The sequence below is a fragment of the Vanessa atalanta genome, chromosome Z (genome assembly GCF_905147765.1).
Source record: "Vanessa atalanta chromosome Z, ilVanAtal1.2, whole genome shotgun sequence".
NCBI lineage: Eukaryota > Metazoa > Arthropoda > Insecta > Lepidoptera > Nymphalidae > Vanessa > Vanessa atalanta.
The window spans coordinates 10,494,656-10,507,914 of NC_061902.1; the positions used below are offsets into that span (position 1 = coordinate 10,494,656).

Genomic DNA, 13,259 nt, shown 5'->3' on the forward strand with positions numbered 1-13,259 from the left:
CTATACACATATAATATGTGATAACAAAAATAAATTTTTGCTATAAAATGTTATTGAGTAAAAAATTTAAATGTTAAATATAATAAATTAAGATTTTTTATTTAAATACATTCTATGTACAAAAACGAATAAAATTTAGTACATTTAGATTGATTTGAGTATCAACAGAACCATATGTGTACAAATTTACAACTCAAAGTACTTAAAGTTGGGTAAAACTGACCTAAAATTCAGTTTCAACATGTTAACAATATACTAATAATAAATATTTGTAAAAAAAAAACTAACGAAATGCGTTCCATGTTTATTCAGTTACAATACTCCGATGTATGATCGAAAGATGTTTTCGAATCCTTATGAAGAATTATAAGAGTTGTTAAGTCCGAAAAGCCATAAGTTAAATATTCCGTTAAATACATAAGAGTTTGTAATAAAAAAATGTACAAATTTGAAGACATCTTGTGGCAAAACATTAATTTTATCGACGATCCTAAAACATTTCCTAAGGATCTGGCAAGCATTGTACTAAGTAAATGTACCAACGGTCTTGTTTTCCTCGATGGAGAATCTTCAGAGCGATTTTGCATGATATATCAAAACTGTTATTAAGAACAATAGTAACAACAGGCTCTTCTGGGTGCGGCCGGTATTAACTTTGTTGGATATGTCTGAGTATAAACAGTTTTCTTCGTAAACGGATTAATGGTCTCTGATATTGCTTGATGTTTTACTTCCATATTAATTCGAGCAAATCTGTCTCCCTTTTCTTCTTCTTTCCTAATAAGAATGTAATAAGGACGAAAGTCGTTTGAATACATGTTTGTGAGGATTATTTATAATTTTTTTAATTTTTTTCATTAATATATATTTGCAATTTTATTACCTGACATAAATGATGATAAATACCATGAGCTTACTTTTTTCTTTTTGAAACATATATTTTGAAAGAAAAGAGGTAGTATGTACCTACATCATAAAAGTCATTGAAACATTTTTAAGATATATTCTAATAGTAATAACTTAATATTGACAATTAAATCAATATTAATTTTACAAAAGATTATTATTTTGTAATAAGTTAGATTGTCTTAAAATGGCTTATAAATTATTTTGTTATTTTATTGAATACTTTATAATTACAAAATAACATATTGGAAGTTAAAGTACTAAACTAGACAAATGCAAAATGCATTCTGGCACATAAATATGAAATTAAATACTTAAGCTTCATTCATATAAAAGCATCATAAATATTCTTTTTAATTATTTAGCTTTTGTATACAAAACGGAACAATAAGAAAGTTATACAAATGAAAACTTTGTCACTAAGAAATTTGAGTGTTTTTTTTTTATAATTCATTGTACTAAGTCGTGTCACTTCTTTCTCCGTCTGATTCCAAAACAATGCCTCATTTTCATGTACTTTATTATATAACAGCATTTTTTTCATAATAATAAAGCGCACGAATGTTCAGTCCACGTGACGGAAGGGAAGCATTTTAGTTTCACTTAATCCGTACGCGTATATTTTTTTAGATACGTATTTTATAATTATCCAATAATATGGTTATCAGTTATAAAGGCAAATTTCTCTCAGTGGAGTGAAACCCACCATATATAACCCATAAGTAAATATATTGAGGTTGCACTCAAAAAGAATTTGATTTTGCCGTCATGGAAATCAGGAAATATCACTGATAATAAATTAAAGATTTTTTTATAGTTAATGTATAATTTACAGTCTCATGAATTAGTATTTATTTTTTCTGCAACGATGACAGCGGGCAGTAGACGAAGTGTGAAAGATCAGCTTCAATTGTTGTAAAATTGTTTCGCGGTAAGTCTCGTTATAAGTTGGACTGTCGTTGATTTGTTGGAAGATTTGTCGTATTTGAGGGGCCAATGACGTCTTTTGTCTATCTAATGTCTTTTGAACTCTTCCAGATAATTTATTTTGAGAAAACTTGCGATAAGCCTGTTGGATAAAAACTCAAAATGTCGCCCAATCAGTTAGAACATTTTATTAAAAAATAAATAATACATGGATTGAAATGTTTTTAATTTGTTAAGTAATATTAATAAGGGGACGTGCTATTCATCAGTCGAACGATATATTTCCTTCGAGGAATGGGAACTTTAACATATTTCGCTGAACCATCTTCTCCGATATCACGTGCATTGCATATATAACACTGTAAACAATTTTTTTATTCATAACATGGAGAATTAAAAGATTCTATATTTTAATGAAATACGCCATCACATAAGTTTCTACGACAGTTTTTGACTAAAGCTTTCCTGTTAAATGAATTTCATTTTCTTTCGTTTTGATTTTTAAAAATGTCAAGTGATTCTTTAAAAAGTTTCCTAAACTCATTCAATTCTTTTAAAATATTATGGTTTGGGTCTATCGTTTTCGAATGTTGACTTTTAAAACTCGAATTTTCCTTGCATGTAGTCTATGAAGAAAGAATGCTTATTATATTTAAAATCGTAAATATCTTTATAAATAGTTGAACACTTATTCATGATTAATACTTACAGCATTGGTGAAACAAAATATCAAAAAGATAAGAACCCAGTAATATATACCAAATATCTGCATTCTGGACTAAAAACTAAAACGAAAATAATTGTAACTTATATTGCACACGAAGTTTTCTACTTTATTTTATTGGTAATAAAATATAAAACAACTTGTTATACATTAGTAATAAAAGTGATTTTACGTCTTTCCACATTTATATAAAAAATACTATTGTTCAATTAGATTGAGCAATTGTTTAACTTTGTGATACGAATATCGTACTGGTTTCTTAATAAGGCTCGTATGAGGAAGAACGAAAAATTCAGATATCCCCTGTTATCAAGCGAACATTTGATGCTTATATCCCAGTATAAATAATGACAAGGATAGACAAGAAATCACTATAATTGAGAATGACTAGAAAGTATGCAAAAGAAGAAGTAGACTTTTTTCTTTTAGAGTATCCCTTCTTAAAGTAAAATCAATAGTCTATCAACGAATAGGATAAAGCTATTAGTAGGTCCTGTACTTAAAACCTGCCTTTTTGAGACCTGTTTCAGAAAGAAGCATTAATTCAAGTATTATGAATGAAACCGTTAATATTATAATGATTTATATTATATTCGTCATTCATATGAAAACAATAACTGTGTAACAATAAACATTACAAATTTTACATTTATACAGATAGATGTCAACGTCATATAGGCAACTATGCTACAAGCAGAGCCGTCTCAAGCTATGCTGAGACCCTTGGGCATCCATAAATTGGGGGCCCTATTGGTAGATATTTACTAGCATGTACAAATAATTTGCTCATAGTCAGGCCTTAAGTATAGTTTCAAATAAACGGTGGGAAAATTCGTAGGATTCGTAGGATTGGTTGTACAATCTTGTGGCTATAGTATATTTATTTGTATCTTCACGGTATGTGCACGTCTATAGGTTTCTACTTTTAATATTGACTATTGTCACTAGCCTTTTGATAAATATATTTGTTATTTCTTACAAATATGGCAATATAGAAAATATACATAACAGTCAATGTGAGCATAAACGTGTGAAAGAAATTGTTGGTTCTTCGGGGCCCTTAAAGGACCTGGGCATGTGACCCGTGTGGCCTATGGTAATGACGGTAATGGCTACAAGGAACGCTTATTTTATTGAGTAATTAAAAGGAGTTGAAAATAAAGCGTTACTACTGCAAGATTTAAATTATAAGTGTAGAATTATTAAAATGCCACAAATCCTTTAATACCGCACCTCTAAATTAAGAATCAAAAGTAGGTACTTATAATCCATGTTTCAAGCATCCGTGTTAAAGCTTAAGCCTTGTGATGATAGTCAGTCATTCAGAAATATATAACCTTTTTATATTAACCTACAGATACTATTGAAGTTTAATGAATAAAAATAATTTAAATAAATTAATTATAGTTACTCTCATGTTCAACCTTTCATCTGCTTATCTGTGTTTTTACAAGAAAAAAAAAATATTTATTTAAAAAAATATTGAACTGTTTCCACCTGTATATTAAAAACAGTTCCCATGATTAACATAGAATATGCAAAAATGTTTATACGTAAGGCATAATTGAATAACGTTTCCCTTTGTACTGCCAGGGCTATCGACAATTCTTAAGTTACGTAATTTATCAACGAAAATTAAATGATGTTATAATTTCATGAAATAATAAGTATATATTAATAAGTGTTTTAATAACAAGAAACATCGGAATTTATTTAAAAAAAATTACAAATGCCTTCAAGGTGCAGAAATTATTTAAAAACCAATATAATAATAAAAAAGATAATGTGAGATTAATTCTAGAGAAAAATAATTTTATTATAATATAGACAACATTTATTTTTGTTAATAAACTAAGAAGGATATATATTTTTTTCCAGTACATACTTATAAATGTTGTAGTAATAAAATTTAGATTGATGAAGTATTTTCCATCGAAGTTTAATATTCTATTTTTAAATTGAATATTAAAAATTATAAATTTAGTTTGCAAACGTATCTCTCAATCCTTAGGAAATACAACATAAAAGCTTAACGATAGTTAAGGGCACATAAAAGCAATTTAGTCGAAGTTAATTCACATGTCATAGAAATAACATACTTTCATCAATTTTCCGTTATAAGTCTATCAAAAGAATATAAACTAATTTCTAATCTAATAGAATAAATAAGTCTCTTATATTATATAATTATGTACCTTTACTGTAACGCTCTACTGACTTTCTTTATAAAATAAAAAAATATATAAGATAAATTATTTTTGTAAGTTTTTAAAGTCTCCATATGCTTAATGTATAGCCGTTCAGTTAAGATATATTTTATATAAAATATTTTTCTTTAACTGTACTATAACATTCTAATGCATTTATGAACAGACTTTTGTTTATAGTTACTTTCCCATATTTATTACGAAGGATTTAAATACAGGGATAAATAACTGTTGGGTCAAAAGCTGTCTAAGACCCGACTAGTGAACATTCTAAATCTAAAGAAGCAAACATCACAAGCGATAGATTTAGCAGTTATAAAATGGGTTTTTTTTTTAGCGATGGGAAAGATCTTATGTAAGTCCATAACTTCTAAAGTAGTTACTATGTAGTTATTATTAGTAAAAAAATAAGATTGTTTTTTTTTGTAATTTTAATATTCTCACTGTTAACTCATCGTAAAACACAGACACACACAGACAATACAATAGTTGTACAAATTGAAATGATTTTAACACATTTTTATTCAATTACGTATCAAGAAATACTTTGAGAGTGTGAGTCTTTTTCATAAAGTTATCAATAGAATAAAAAAGTATAACCGGTGGAATACTTATACGGATGACTAGAGTTCCGATTATTTGATAATTAATTTTAGTATTTCTCTTTTTATTAACAGGTCATTTGTTCATAATAATTGTACTTATTAATTTAAATAAAAGTTAAATAAAGATAGGTAAATCTTAATTTGGTTTAAAATTACCTTTAAGCTCAGAGTAAATTTAGAATTACTTACCTATATTTAATATATTTACAGACTATACAATTAAAATGTTAGTTATTCTTTATATTTATTTTTTATATTATATTTTTTTCCATATATTAATAAAAAAAATATATATAATGGTGCCTTTTCATCAACGTGGGTTATGTGTCTACGAAGGCAATTTTTTAAAATATTTTTGGATTTTCCATTCTCTCCGAAATTTTATTTCTTAGTTTTCTGTTCGAAATATATTCTAACAAATTTTATTTGCGTGCGACGTGTTCTATGTGCCTTAATTTTGATATACTATAGTATATACTGTATGTATATATAACTTACATAAATAAATTTAACAGCCACATTAAAAGTCAGTGGTTTCATTATAATACAGAGTACAAATCTTGAGTTCTATGAATTATAGTATTTATAATAAAAGGTATTAAAATCCATATTTCAGCGGAGTTCGAAATATCCTGGACATAAAGTACATCAAAATATTACGACGTTGTCTAAAAACTCTTAGTGCATGGCCTAGTAAAGAAGTGGGCGAAAAAGAATCTAAGTATGATTTCATTGGAAAAATTTATATATTTTTAATAAACCTAATTTGTTTACCTCCTGGCGTGCTTTATATAAAAAAATATTTTGGAGTAATCGACTTTCTTGAATTGGGCCATACTTACGTAACTGTTTTTATTAACATAACATCTTTGGTAAGTAATCTGCCATATTATTAATATAATAACTGTTGTTTCTTGCTACGTTGTAATTGCACGATATGGTTTTTTTTAAGATACGTCTTTTATTGATATTCATGAAAAGCTACAAAAATCTCGTGGGTGATTTCATAAATAAAATACACTTGTTTAACCACAAACACCATTCCGAGTACGCAATGTCGGTAAGTTTAGATTACGTGTTACAGGAACTATTTTTAAGTTTCATTTGTTTACCACTCAAGTTATCATTTTAAATAATTCATACTAACTGTGCCCGCTGATTTATTCGCCGTTATTTCAGTTATTCTCGTATTTAAGTACCTTAAAAATCCTTTTGCCATAATTACTTTAACTTAAATAATATTGGACTTTCATACAAACTATTATCCCCTGTTTTAATCCCCAATGGGGATAATTTCTATAGATACATTATAAGTACACCCCCACACCGTCTATAGAGCATATATTTTAAATTTCAAGACTCATACTTCAAAAATATAGGACTTTCATACAAAGTACCAACCCCTGTTTTACCCCTTTGTGTTTCGTAAAATCCGTTCTTAGCGGATGTTTATACCCTGAAAGAAACCTGTCAAATTTCAAGTTTGAAGGTGTCATAGCTTCTAAGATTTCGTGATTAATCAGTGAGTGGTATTTCGCTTTTATATTATATTGCTAACTTCTTTTTTTCAGACTTACATCAAAGTTCACAAGGTATCCCATTTTTTTACAATGTACCTTAATACCATGGTATTCATTGGAATTATCTTATTCAACGTTACACCGATTTATAAAAACATATCGTCTGGTGCATTTAGCAATTACAAAACAGAAAATGTGACATTCGAACACTCTGTCTACTTCGAGCTGCCCTTTGATTATAAGCATGATATTAAAGGTTACTTGGTTATTTTCCTTTTTGATTGGTATATGTCATTTGTTTGCTCCTCTTGTTTCTCGAACTTTGATCTTTTAATGTCATTAATGATTTTCCACGTGTGTGGACATTTGATGATACTAATTGACAAACTAAAAAAATTTCGGAGACCTTCGATAAAGTTATTAATTAACAATATAGAATATGAATGGTATTCTGATGCAGAAATGAAGCTCGTTTCCCGTGACCTGCGAAACATTATTTTACATCACAGTTTAATAGCAGAGTGAGTATGTGCCGTTAATGAAACGGTTATATATTTTAAGGTTATAAGCAATACTTTAATGCTATTTGTAAAAAAATAATTATGATGCGTCACTGATCTATTTCAACTTCCAACGAAATAATACTTATGAGATAATTTTTCATTTCCTCTCATAGTCCGATGTGACGGCAATCCGACACGGCCGGGACAGATCAAGCGCAGGACCTTCGTGCTTTTCGAAGGACGGGTCCAGCTTAACTAACTAACTAACTAACACTTCCTAGCTTAGAAGCTAGCTCCCTAGACCCTAGCTAAATTTAGCCTCTGATTTTACAGATATTTTATTGACGGAAAAGCTCAATATCTTTGTACCATCTCAGGATATTTTAGTCATGAACTCATAAAATAACTATTTTAAGCAACCATTGAATTTGTGAAAAATATATCTATAAATATGACTATATTAAAAATTGTTTTTTTTTTAGATTTGTAAAGAAAATGTCGCAAACTTTTGGGCCTATATTATACCTTTATTATATGTTTCATATTATAAATGGATGTGTATTACTATTGGAATGTTCTCAAATGGTAAGTAACGGAGTAGATAACCTACCACGCAACAAATAATAAAATTGTGATACGATACATAAATTATTTTCAGAGTGCGGAAGCGTTAGCTCGTTATGGTACACTAACTTTCGTAGTTTTTCAACAATTAATTCAAATTTCAATCGTATTTGAGCTACTAGGAATATCGGTAAGAATATTTTTCCAATATTTTCTTTACTTGGTAGGTACATTCTCAAAAAAAGTACCGTAATTTAACTAAATATTAAACATGACCATTTAGTCGTATCTTAGAAAATCTTCATACTTAAAATAATATAGGTACTTAACTAGAATATAGGTAGATGTAGTTTGCCAGACTATTTTACAATATTAAAAAATAAAATATAACACAGCAAAAGTTACTGCTTTATAAATACATTTTAAGACTAACAAGTAAATAATTGTTGATGATAATGACCTCTGAATCGATTTTGGTGACGGCGCGTGTAAAATTAATTGCAGCTGCGCAAACAATATACATAATTTTTATCGCAAATACAAGTTTATTCACCATTTTCTCACTGTCCTCATAAATCAGGCGCACGATAATTAGCCGAGAAGAGTAAACTCAGCCGATTTCTGAACTCTGCGCTCCTGCCAAGATTATATTAGCAAATAATCATAATACCTATTTTAGGTCCAAACCGGGATTACTTATCTAGAAACTTATTTTTTGAATATTGAAATCAAGACATTTCTTAATTTTAGAATGATAGGTTAATTGATGCTGTATACTCCGTGCCTTGGGAATGTATGGATAAATCAAATAGACAAAAAGTTTATATAATTCTTATGAGAACTCAAAGATCACTTGCAATTAAAGCGGTAGACATGGTGGACGTTGGAGTACAGACTATGGCGTTGGTGCGTAGTTTTATTAAATATGTATAATATTTATACTTTTCAAAGGATGAATGTTTTGCAAAAGCAATTAAAATTAATTCTTTATTTAGGTATAGCTTTAATATATTAAATAGCTCTTTTTTAGTTTAAATATACAATTCTTAAATGTTAAACTGTTTATGTCAAGTCAATTGTGTTGTTCCTGTATAATATAATTAAAAAGTATTTTCACAGATAATAAGAACATCGCTGTCTTATTTTATAATGTTACGCACATTTTCGGGAGAAGACACACCGTGAAGATCGCAATCTAAGCGTACCCAGTAATATTATCATACATTTTTAAACTCTTAACACACTTAACACTTGTTGCAAAAATATAACACAAATAAATATGATATAAAATAAAATTTTAAATCACTTTTATATTGTTTTATTACTAGAAACGTATATTGTATTGTTTAATGAAGTTCATCAATAACAATGGGAATACAAGTTGTAAAAATATGACTTCTTCCAAAGGTATTGTTAGGAGGATTTAAACATGTAGAAATACATTCAATTCGACTCTGGAAGTTGTTTTGGTTTCCTCCGCAACCTGAATACAGTCGTCTTCTACAGGTTCTGTAAAACAATGCAACGATTTTAATAAAGTCACTAACTCATGTTCTAACTAATATTATAAATGCGAAATAAATTGTTTTTGTTAACGTTTTAACTATTAAACCGATCATCATAAAAAAATACATACACAGTTTTAAGGGTACAGACCAAGGGTGGCATACCTAACATCTACCACAGGCTTTTCAACGGGACAAGTACAGAATAATTATAGATTTTATATAAAGGACGCATGAGAGAGGAGATATTATTGTGCACAAGTGTATGCGCGAAATCTAAGCTAAGTTTCCAATTTTCAGTCTGATAATTCGATGGGATTGCGATCCAACAAAATCGGAGAGTTTAGTCACAGGACCAAATACTACTTGCTTTCCAAATTACAAGAGCGTAAATAACTTAATAATGCCTAAGTAGAGCCAAAGCAGACATGGGACAGGGCTAAGCGTCAAGTTTTAAACACGTAATCAGACCGGTAGATCACATGGCAAACGCTTTCATCAAATATGTGGCTTTATTCCAAGCTACAAAAGCCACTAAATCTTTCAATGTAGCAACATTCTTAAATTTTATACTAACCAGCAAGAAGAGCTGCTAAAAGTAAGAAATGAACAACCAGACGACATCATCTACAATTAGGACACCAAAGAGGTTATAAATGGAAATAGACGATTCACCTTATGGCAGCGATGAGATACGGCGAAAAACGATGAGAAGGATGGATGCTTTCAGTGGTACTAAAGCCACTAGAAGCATCTATTTCAAAAATACTCCATCCTTGCTGACGAAAGACTGTGAAGATCGACTTGAAAAATAAGATCACCAGCAGGGTGGAAGCGGACGCGGCGAAGATGCGTATTATGATCGCTCCTCGCGAATGGCATCACAGTAAATCCATAAACAGTGTAAATGTCATATAGTCAACGAGGCACTCTTGAACAAACATGAACCACTTTGGAGCCATCGTGATAATATTACGTATCAAAGCCCGTGAGTTCTTACTCATGAGAGATGGTAATCAACATATACCATACATAATCAATATATGTACGTCCAAATTTCTTGTCCATCACCTCAGAAGAAAATTATGCCTAATAGATGTACCGTACTGCCTTAGTAAAGTCTACGAAGGAAGGAAGTAAAAAAATCCCAGCATCTAAACTCATGTAGTGCCGCTCTACCTGACATACACATAAGCAGCGAAAGCGTACCTTCAACTACAATGGAACAGCAATGAAGAATAACTCAATACCCTCAGAATACATGAGGTCTGTACCTCTAGACCAGAGTAGAGTAGTCTCTGTAGACTAGGTTACTAGTCCTCATCTTAGTCATCCTCATCAAATTTGCGAACACGAACACACGAAAAGATTCTTATTTTATACCGACGACAGCAAAGACGCGTTGGGAACACTAGTAAAGAATGAACAGACTGGTCGAATCCCACGAAAACAAATAATGCAACTATAAAGACACATTCTTAAATAATGAAGATGTTTGGACTCTACGACTTATAATTTAGAACTATATTGATATTGAAAAACATTTATTTTATTTTGCGTAATAATACCAAATGCTGGCTGGTAATAAAAACATGCAGGCACAATAAAATAAAATAAAAAATACAAATTGAAGATAAGATACACCAAGGCTACAAACAACATGTCCGTGAAGGTCAACTAAAATAATAATAAATATTTAAGAAACACCACTGAAAATGTTCAACCTCTGGTAGGTTGCTGCAAATTTCTTTGACAGAAAAACCCAAAAACTGTTTTGTTTCTATACAGCACTTTAACCCAGGATCTAGGGATACGCATTTTAAAGTTTTGTAAGCCAGCTGCCAAATAATATAATTGCAGATATATAGATAAATAGTATACAATACATAAGAATAACAATTAATTTTAGTATAGCTAATTTTACTAATTTAAAATTGTCTTTTACTGGCTGGCACTGACTTTAATGAGGCTGAGATTTAAATATTTCCAAAAATAAATAACAAGAGGATTGAATGGGATCAGAGGTAAATGATAAGTTAATTTATAAAATATTATAAATAAAAATTATCAGTTTATTTGTTGTCGATGGTTAAATTTTATCTCAAGTAATGGTAAAGCATCATGTTGTCAGAAGCCAAGGATACAGATATATGAAAACATTGTTTACAATTCTAGAAAGATAACAGTGCTAGTGTTTCAAAGCATAATAACAGCAGTCCTGCAAGGCACTGTCTAATATGCTAATTACGAAGTACAATCATTACATGAGAGAATGTAATTATATAGTTGATTCTGCTATGTTATGCAATCAGCATGTAATGTTTCTATGTGTGTAGTTCTCTGTTTATGCATTCTCAGAAATGTCAATCTTTAAAGATTGAAACGGTAATAAATCCAACTATTCGGATAGTCGCAACATATTTTTCAGTTATAACAATTAAATTACTATTAATTATCCACATGTGTGCATTAAATTCTAGTAAATATCTATGATAATATTTAGTTACAATTTAATTTAACCATACCTTCTTCAGATATTTTAGTATTTAGTAATATGAAAATATTAAGATGTAATATGTACTCTATACAATGTTCGGACAACAGCAAAACTTACTTAGTCAAGGGATCCCAAGACCATCGTTTAAAATATCCAAAACAGCTTCCGTAATCAAAGGAAAGTGAACAAAAGTGTGGAATTTCACCTAAAACATTAGAAAATACAAATAAAGTTATGATTTAAAATTTTCAATATATTAAAGGAAATTTATATTAACCTTACTTTACAAGTAAATAGACATACTTACTATGAGAGTTAGTTTTATTCAAATAGCAATAATTTTCACAATCTTGTTTAGAGTCAAATCTGTTACCGTTACCTTGACAGCCTCCCCAGAAGAAACGGTAACATTTTGTTTGACGTACATCATAATACCATTGAAGAATATCAGCTCTACAAGGCCCTGTATCAGGACGGAGAAAACATGTTTTGTGACGAGCTAGAAAACAATATATTTTAAGTTATGCCTTTTTATTTCTGCAGTAAAAATAAGAAATGTTATGACAACCTTTTATAGTTTGATCAATTTTTAAGCAAATTTTTTTTTCATTTGGGTGTTGTGTTGTAAGAAACTTATAACGTTTTGTTTTTTTATGACATTTAATGTATGTGATTAAAATTATATAAATAATTATTAATAAAAAGAATAACTTAAAATTTTCTCTATATTTCATGACTTAATATTATTCAAATTAAAAAAACTTAAGCCTTACAAGTATACCAATGCACTACATATTTTTATTGCAAACTATAAATATTTTATTAATATTAAAAATCTAGGTGGATATTTATATATTTAATATTTAGGTGTTTACGACTTTAAGTATCGAAAACTTTGCAACAGTAAGTTAAGTTAATTCCATTTGTCACTATAACTAACCTCTGTTTGATATTTAAGTAGTAAGTAAAAATCAAAAACATTCTGTACTCCTATGTATTAATTAATATTGAGATGATAGGTTAAGTAGACTAAAATATATATTGTATATAGAATTATAGATACTAGAAATAGATATTAGTACTAGGCATTTCATCAGTTTGACATTGACAGCCTGTCACTTTTTAACGTTTAGAATTATTGTTTTGACGTACATATCTAATTTAAAAGGTGAAATAAAAGTGTACAGTATTTTTGATAGACATTGTAAGATAATAGCAATATTTGATATCTGTAAAAATATTTATGTAAAAATATACTTTAAATATAATGTTAATATTTAAGTCGAAAGGATAATTTGTAA

General features: G+C 29.1%; 2 protein-coding genes across 2 annotated transcripts; one reads left to right on the plus strand and one right to left on the minus strand.

Annotated features, from left to right (window-relative positions):
* The first annotated feature begins 2,940 nt into the window (after positions 1-2,940).
* On the plus strand, positions 2,941-9,209 carry LOC125076322. Its single transcript, XM_047688439.1, has 8 exons — positions 2,941-3,002; positions 5,986-6,241; positions 6,322-6,429; positions 6,941-7,410; positions 7,875-7,977; positions 8,051-8,146; positions 8,707-8,862; positions 9,076-9,209. The coding sequence occupies exons 1-8, from the start codon at positions 2,941-2,943 to the stop codon at positions 9,139-9,141; spliced, it is 1,317 nt and encodes a 438-aa protein (XP_047544395.1). The 3' UTR covers positions 9,142-9,209.
* Positions 9,210-9,283: 74 nt separating this feature from the next.
* LOC125076323 (inter-alpha-trypsin inhibitor-like) lies at positions 9,284-13,047 on the minus strand. The gene is made up of 4 exons (XM_047688440.1): positions 13,041-13,047; positions 12,266-12,457; positions 12,076-12,163; positions 9,284-9,465 (listed from the first exon to the last, which is right to left on the minus strand). The coding sequence occupies exons 1-4, from the start codon at positions 13,045-13,047 to the stop codon at positions 9,303-9,305; spliced, it is 450 nt and encodes a 149-aa protein (XP_047544396.1). The 3' UTR covers positions 9,284-9,302.
* Between the last annotated feature and the right edge of the window lie 212 nt (positions 13,048-13,259).

Excerpts from the sequence above, each read along its gene's own strand:
- LOC125076322 (XM_047688439.1), top strand. The coding sequence starts at position 2,941 with ATGACTAGAAAGTATGCAAAAGAAGAAGTAGACTTTTTTCTTTTAGAG. Across the intron at positions 6,242-6,321 it reads TTATTAACATAACATCTTTG|ATACGTCTTTTATTGATATT; the intron begins GTAAGTAATCTG and ends GTTTTTTTTAAG. Across the intron at positions 7,978-8,050 it reads TATTGGAATGTTCTCAAATG|AGTGCGGAAGCGTTAGCTCG; the intron begins GTAAGTAACGGA and ends AATTATTTTCAG.
- LOC125076323 (XM_047688440.1), bottom strand. Across the intron at positions 12,164-12,265 it reads GAATAAAACTAACTCTCATA|GTGAAATTCCACACTTTTGT; the intron begins GTAAGTATGTCT and ends CTAATGTTTTAG. Across the intron at positions 9,466-12,075 it reads TCTTGGGATCCCTTGACTAA|AACCTGTAGAAGACGACTGT; the intron begins GTAAGTTTTGCT and ends ATTGTTTTACAG.